Source organism: Primulina huaijiensis, chromosome 1 (assembly GCF_012295235.1).
Source record: "Primulina huaijiensis isolate GDHJ02 chromosome 1, ASM1229523v2, whole genome shotgun sequence".
NCBI lineage: Eukaryota > Viridiplantae > Streptophyta > Magnoliopsida > Lamiales > Gesneriaceae > Primulina > Primulina huaijiensis.
Genome location: NC_133306.1, coordinates 1,784,884 through 1,792,675, shown reverse-complemented (window position 1 = coordinate 1,792,675; position 7,792 = coordinate 1,784,884). Strand labels below are relative to the sequence as shown.

Genomic DNA, 7,792 nt, shown 5'->3' with positions numbered 1-7,792 from the left:
TTCACCGTTGTCTTTGAGCACACCCTTTAACCACATGGCTTCTAACAACCGTTTTAAAAGGCCTACAACAACGGAGAAAAACCGTTGTCGTAGGCCTTTTTTCTTGCAGTGAGCATGCGTGGTTGATTGTTATCAACAAACTAAACGAGTGGCAAGACTACTATTAATCTTTAACAACATACATATAGCTCGTCGTCAAAATAATTATTTACTGTGTGCATTTTTTGCACGCCGCTGTTTGTATGTGCTATAATAATATTAACAGTGCACATGGATGGGCGCACCATCAATACATCCATTGGCGTCATATTTTTAATGTGCACCGTTAATGTTCCGTTGCAGAAAGTCTTTTTTGTTGTAGTGTGCAAAAAAGATGTCATGTGGTCATTCTTTAAAACCAAACAATGAATTCATCTTTTTTTTTTAATGTATGATATATGTCTTGTGGTCATTCTTTAGTCTTAATAGCCATCTAATATCAGTCTTTTGGATTTGGCAGTGAAAACTCGAAACTAGGTTCTCTAAGATCTTGGACTGCTTACCTCATTCTTCGTCTGCACATACACATACAATTCCACACAAAAAATAAAATTAAAAATAAAATACAAAGGAGAGAATACAATATGAATATTTCGATGTTTGGTGGCAAAACATGTAATATTCTTTTCGAGTTGAAAATAATTGCTAATAATCTATAAGGTAAAAATGATCAATAATTTTACTACTGTTATAATTGTTATTTACTGGAAAATTTTGGTGTATGGTAACACACGAGTGATATATGAAATAAAAAAACCGTGTATTTAGCCGAGATGGATGTTCAAGTTGATGAAGTATGTGTACTTGTGACCAATTGTCACAGGTTTTAATATCTACCAACACTTTCTTGTATGAACCTATCGTACAAGGTTTGTCAGTGTGATTTACCTGATTGACGTAATTTGCAAGCTACTGCGTTCAGCATGATAATTTATCCAGTGTGTATCTACGAATAATGGTTGCAACTTCCCATATTAAAAAAAATATGCACGCTTTTCGAATTACTTCCGCAGTTGTTTTGTTATGACTTATGATCTCGATTTAATTCATAAATCTTGAACTAGTAGATAATTTTTTTCCCTTGGGAAGAACCTGTAAAATAATTTTTCTACTTTAAATATGAAACCATTTAGTATTTGATCGTTAATTAAGACAAAGCTTTGAATTGTGATATTTTTGAAAAAAATTAACGAAGTTTCCATATATTTTTGGGAGTATAAAAAACGATCGAGTTAAAAATAATGGGTTGAAACAATAATGTCAAGACAAGCACAATATATTTCCAAGGAAAAAAAATGTAGTCTCTCTTTAGTTATTTGTCTGATTCTAATATAATTATAATAGAAATGTTCAACGTATCACATATTTTATTAAAAATAATTATGTTATATATACAATAGTTACACATTCATTTTGAAATTACCAAATCATCAAGATTTTAATATAGTTTCAAAAATATATTTGATGTAGTTTTGTCATCTCGAAAACAATATATAATCTTGTGCAACTCTCGTTATATATATATATATATAACATTTCTCAATTAAAAATAACTAAATAAGTCTAAATATTTCTGTATTTATATATATGTTTGTATGTATGTATATCATATGTAATGGAATTTAAAAAAAAAAATAAAGCCTGTATATCATATGTAATGGAATTTAAAAATAAAAATAAAGCCCAAGTTACGATAAGACATGTTCAGAAGCTATAATTTGTACTCGGCACTAGCAATTAGTCCTCCACTCTGAGTCTCCCAAACCCTAAAATTCGATCCCTTTCTTCCTTTGTTTCTTCAAAGTAATCATATTCTTGTTTCCATATCTTCAGAGATCTGCCCCTCTCGCTCTCTCTCTCTCTCTCTCTTTCTTCTTCTTTCTCTTTTTCACAATTCAATTCACAGAAAGAGACTTGCGAACCATATTCAGAAATATCTAGCTACCACAACCATCCCTTCACTGCTCGGTAATTATAGACTCATATGTGTTATACTAGATGTTAACATCCCAACTTTAAATTTCCATTGCTCAAATATATATTAAACAAGGTGTCGAGATTTTATAAATAACATATGTACGAATATTGGTTTAATTTTTCTCATACCGATCTCCTAATTACAATTTCTAGATTAATCTATGTCCCGATTGCTAATATATATTAAACAAGGTATCGAGATTTTATAAATAATATTTGTTTAATTTTTCTCGTGTCGATCTCCTATATATGTGTGTGTGTGTATATGTATGTATGTATAGTTTAATAACCACAAAGTTGTTGCTTTCATGTACTTTATAGTTTTGCTACTTTCTTGATCATAAGTTCGATCTTCTTGTTGCAAAGTGGACCCAAAATATGATTTCTGGGCACTTATTAATTGGGGGATTTCACTAAATTGGATACAAAATCATGCATACGTGATGGACCACCCTAACCCTAAAAATTTGACGCCTTTTAATTTCGATTCTTTTGGAAATTTGGACTCGCACTTCATTCAAAATTGCCATTTATTTAATGTTCTTCTGGTTGAACATTCTAGGTTGACTGAATTAAAGGGATTATACATATAAATTCTTGCTGCAGGATACGACCATATATTTATGTAGTGCATCATTATAGGGAGAAGGTGTATGAATAAATTTTCAGTCCAAGTATTAATGCACTTTTGGACAGTAGTTATCACATATATATGAGGGGAATGATTTATTAATTCATTGCAGAAACCCATGAAGTTGAACTCGTTTAATTCAGGACTAAAGCTTGAATGTTGTTATTGGGACGATGTAATACATGCTCAATTCTCTCAAGCAAATATGCTTTTTCCCCCTAAACAACACAAAAACCAACAAGGACTATACAGCGGATTGGTCCAACTGATGACGTGACATCAGACAAGTCAACAATTTTCGATGTCATATTACCATTTTCCGATGTGATGTCAACATTTTCCAACCCCACGCTAGTATTTTCCGGTGATACGTCAGAAGTCCAGACTGAAAGCAAAAAAAAATAAAATAAAGTTAATGCACTAGAACTAAATTCTGAAAACTTAATTGACCAAAATCTAAAATACGAAAATTTAATGTAGTAAAAAAAATATTTTCCATAATATATATTAAAGGACAAAACATAAGCGATAGCCGATACATATATATAAGCATAATAAGTTATAATTTATAAATAATATTATTCAATTGTCACAACAAATAACCACGAATGCAAAGTAAGTTATATTTTACTATTTTTTATTTAACAATTCATTATATATCCATGGAAGCAATGATAATGTTGTTTTAAATTATCGCTTGATAATAATGATAGTCGGAGATAGCAAAAGCATACATTTTATTTATAAAAAATATTCAATCTGAAATTTGTTGCTAAACCATGGCCCATTCCGAGGCCCAAACGTTACTATTCTTTTAATTGGGCCGAATAGTACGTTGATTCCAGTTTCGACCTTTACTAGGTATGGGCTACGCCAACTCTGAATTCAAAAGGATAGCATTTAATATAACAATAAAACAATACAAACATATATAAATGGAAGAGATGTTTTATCAGCATTGTCTGGTATACAAGTCCTACCTCCAAGTAATGAACAGGAAACCTAAAACAAACACACACACATGGAAGACAGATTATTTGAGAATGGCCCACAAACAAAAGGCATTTCAGTTGGTTTGTGAGTTGAGCAGCAGAAGAAAAACGCAGCTCTATCAGCAGTTGTACTATATGTTGGAAGCATTGAGAGCCATGACCTTGCATTGTTCGTTCATGGCCACGAGTTGGGCTTCTTTTTTGTCAAGTAGAGCACTCAGTCTCACATTCTCTTCCATCAGCTTCTGAACTTCGGATTCCTTCTGAGTCTTCTCATTTTCCAACTGGAGTGTCTTTGCAACAAGCCTGGTTGAATAAAAACTGGAAAGTGTTAATTTCAGCGAAGGTAAATGATCTAATCCTATTGGCTGAAAGTGCTTCTCAACAGGCTAGGAGCAGTATCAAACTCATGAAAAGAGAAACTTTTTAAAAGATGGAATGGTAATTATGGTCATTGCTTTGATTATCTAAAACGATTGCAAGAAAACAAGATTGGATGAAGAGAGAAGCTCATACCAATCTGATTTTAATGTTTTAAGAAAAACTTTACAGTTCATGGATGACTGAATTAATCAACAATTTTATAGTCTCCAACTCCAGTTGAGACACGCCATAAATATCATTCCGAACAGCACTCAGCTTCAGTTGGTTTTCACCATCAGGAAATTGATTCCAAGCTAGAAGTACAACAACATAGCCTACTCCGAAGTCTACAACTACAAATAGAAGAGGCAATGTGGAAAATAGTTGTTTGAAACATGGGTAATTGATTAATACTGGAATTATGAAGTGCCACAACTAGAGAAAGTGAAGTAAAAAGAAGAGAGCGAACCATGAATAAAATCTGGCAAGAATTGACAGCAAGAAAAAAATTGTGCGCTCCTAGAACAGACTAACCTTTCAAAATGCTTTTCAATTGTCTGAAATTGTTTCTCTGATGAAATAAGTGTTTCCCTTACGTTGATCAAAGTACTGACGTAGGATTTAAGAGACTCAAAGTCTTGCTTAACGCGACAAAGCTCCTGCTCATTTTCGGCAGCTCTTTGCCTTTGTCGAGAAGTCTCCTCAACCAAATCTTCAACCCTTTGTCTCATATCATTCAGAATAGAGTTCGTTCCAAGAGCAAACTGCCCCATTTCCTCTAATTTTAATGACATGTTCTCAATTTGTATACCTTTCTTTTTAATCTCCTCCAGCCCTTCTGTTACCTTTTCCTTCTCAACGGCAGTTTCAGAATCTGCCAAAATAACTCTCTTGACAAGTCCTTCCATTACATCAGCAACCATTTGTACACTTCTAAGTAATTCATTGATATAGACCAAGTCCTCTTCATCAAGAGAATCCTTCTGAAAACTAAGGGCAGTCCATGTATCGTCATCTGTACTACCAAAAGAAGAAACATCTATATTCCTAGACCAGCCAGCCAGGGGTATACAATTTTTATCAACAAGACCTACACCTTCTAATTGTTTGATACCACAAGAAGTATAAGCCAAATGAGGAACCGCCATGATTCTTGCTTTCGATTTTAAGTAAGTCAATAATGTCGCAGAAGTTTTGACTCTACGCCAGAGAACATTTAATTCTTGCTTTGCATCTTCATCGGATCCTTGTATACTAGCCTTCACCTCAGTAATCTTCTCTTGCAAGGCATCCGCTTGCGACTTGCTTCGTTTCATCTCCTGATTCCAGTTAACATGAATTTCATTTAACTGTGATTTCAAAGCTGACATATCAATATCTTCTTCTGCTGCCATTACCTTTCCTATCACGTTTAAGAAACTTTTAAAACTTCCAAAAGTAAAACAAGGCAAATCAGCTAAATACACTAGGGTGTAACTAGAAGATGAAACAAGAAATTCAATAAATAAATTTTGCAAAAACCATCGGCAGGGACAACTTCAAGGCTAACCCTTTCATGCAATCACATTAAGAGGGAAAAGGATTCCACAAACATTTCAGTACTTTGGCTAGAAATTGGTGGACTTCATGACTTGGAAGAGATGAGAGTTGATGTAAAACGAAATGGAAAATTAGTAGACAATTCCCCACAAGTTGACGACTAGATCTTGCAGTAGAATGGTTTGAACTAGCATTCATCTTCCCAGTTCACAAAAAAGGCTTCACCTCAAGGCACAAACAAGCACCTCTCTGTCACTACAAGGTCAAAAGAAATCAAGAAACTATGAAAACAGTAAAAACTTATTGCCATGCTGTGCGCTGGACTATGAACGAATTGTGGGCAGCAACAAGATGATTGTGTCAGAGAAACATAAAAACATGTATTAAGTTGCTAAAAAAATTGAGAGACCTATGTTCATGGTTTCAAATATTTACATAAAATATCAGAATAACAAGCTTCATCCAAAATAATGGAGCAACAATTCACAACATCAGCTTTTATATTCTTGAAAATGAAATGATACCAATTCTATAAACCACATTAGGAAAAAAAGACTCGCACTAGGGCCATATCTTCTCCAGAATGCAACAAAGAAAAAGATTGGCCATTCATTAATTATATTTGGAAAGTAAACAGTTTATTTATTCAAGATCTCCTCAAACTCTAGAGAATGAACATCACACCAGAATTTATTAGTGAACTTATTCATCTGTACTTTTGCTATTACTTGCTTAAGCCATAAGGCGGATAACAGTTAGCTATCTAACACATCCAATTTATACAACAATATCTACTACAAAATATAATTTTCCACTACCAGTCTTATTCTTTGCTTCCCACTAATCACTTGTTTGCGGCATTGGCATGGCATCCTCCCTTGACCCTCCAGTTACAGCCCATCCAAAGGATAATTAGCAATGTATAAAATTTTAACAACCTATTTTCACTTGCTGAAATGTTTCGAAAGTCGATAGCACAGTCAAGAGGGAGAGTCAAGAGACAACAATATATCGGCCAGATTTATCTAAATCCGCAAAACAATAGTAGCAAGCAAGTTATATTGAGTTCAAAAGAATAGAATTCGTCCTCAAAATCATCGTCCTATCCCTTATCTCGCTTTCATGCATCTCTAACAATTCCACCAAGAGATTTTCACACTGAACCAATAAACAACACAAAGCAAAATTAATAGTAAGATCCATCAACATCTTACTTCTCAACACATTTGACAAGAACCCATTACAGAATTATTAAAATTAAACAATTCAAACAGAAGGAAAGCGCTTATCGTTCGTGCGCCTGCTTCTTACAGCCTCGATTTACGTTTAATCAATACACTAATATATAAATCAAAAGCTACAGGAAAGAGATGAAATACCCTGTTAATTTCCTTGATTACCAATGAGAAATTCCGGATGACGATGAAAGCTGCGAATGAGAACTACGATGATGGTCGAATCCGTATCATTGAACTTGAAGACGGATTCTGGGATTGAATAAAGAATAAAAGGAAAGGTAGAGAAGAAAGTAAAGGTTGTATTTTTATATTATCTTTCGCCCCTTCACCTATTGCTGAATAACACTTGCCTCGCCTAACAGTGTGTTTGGTTCATTATAAATATGGATTTGAAATTGGAATTGAAATTGGAATTGGAAATTCAAGTATTTGAAATTCTATTTGGTGTTTGGTTTAAAATTTAAAAATGGTATTTACAAATTCATTTCTTGTTTGGAGACAAAAGGATTCGAATTTGGAATTTTAAAATTTTACTAACATACCCTTAGAAATCTTATCAAATTTTATGGGATTTGGATAAAAACGTAATTGTGTTTTTTTAAATTCCAAATCCCACCAAATCTTATCAAATTTGATGGGATTTGGATATACTCATTGAAATCCCATGAAATTCTAAATAAATCCGAATTCTTTTTTTTAATCACTTTGCCAAACAGTAAAAATAGGATTTTGAAATCCAAATCCAATAAAATCCACTCAAATCCTGGTTTCCAAACACACGGTCGTTTTTTTTTTACCAAAATTTATTTATATTTTATACATGATTATACATTGACTTATGAAAGTAAATAAACCTCGACAAAATTGAATACAATCCATCCTATAATATATATCATTTTATTATTAAATATTAACTAAATTTGATATATCAATATAAAAATAAAATTTATTTATAAATTTACTCTTTATAATATTTATTAGCTAACTGATGTTATTTTATAATAATTTTTATA

At 32.8% G+C, this 7,792-nt stretch overlaps 1 protein-coding gene across 7 annotated transcripts; it reads right to left on the bottom strand.

Moving 5' to 3' along the window:
* Window positions 1-3,529: 3,529 nt before the first annotated feature.
* On the bottom strand, window positions 3,530-7,104 carry LOC140975495 (uncharacterized). 7 transcript variants are annotated; one of them, XM_073439239.1, is made up of 4 exons: window positions 6,942-7,081; window positions 6,360-6,699; window positions 4,537-5,399; window positions 3,530-3,945 (listed from the first exon to the last, which is right to left on the bottom strand). In XM_073439239.1, exons 2-4 carry the CDS (start codon window positions 6,411-6,413, stop codon window positions 3,771-3,773), a joined length of 1,092 nt encoding a protein of 363 aa, XP_073295340.1. In that variant the 5' UTR covers window positions 6,414-6,699; window positions 6,942-7,081; the 3' UTR covers window positions 3,530-3,770. The 7 variants fall into 7 exon arrangements, with proteins under 7 accessions (XP_073295340.1, XP_073295333.1, XP_073295353.1 ...); XM_073439232.1 differs by having other exon boundaries at window positions 6,921-7,070; XM_073439252.1 differs by having other exon boundaries at window positions 4,537-5,404; window positions 6,921-7,069.
* Window positions 7,105-7,792: the final 688 nt, after the last annotated feature.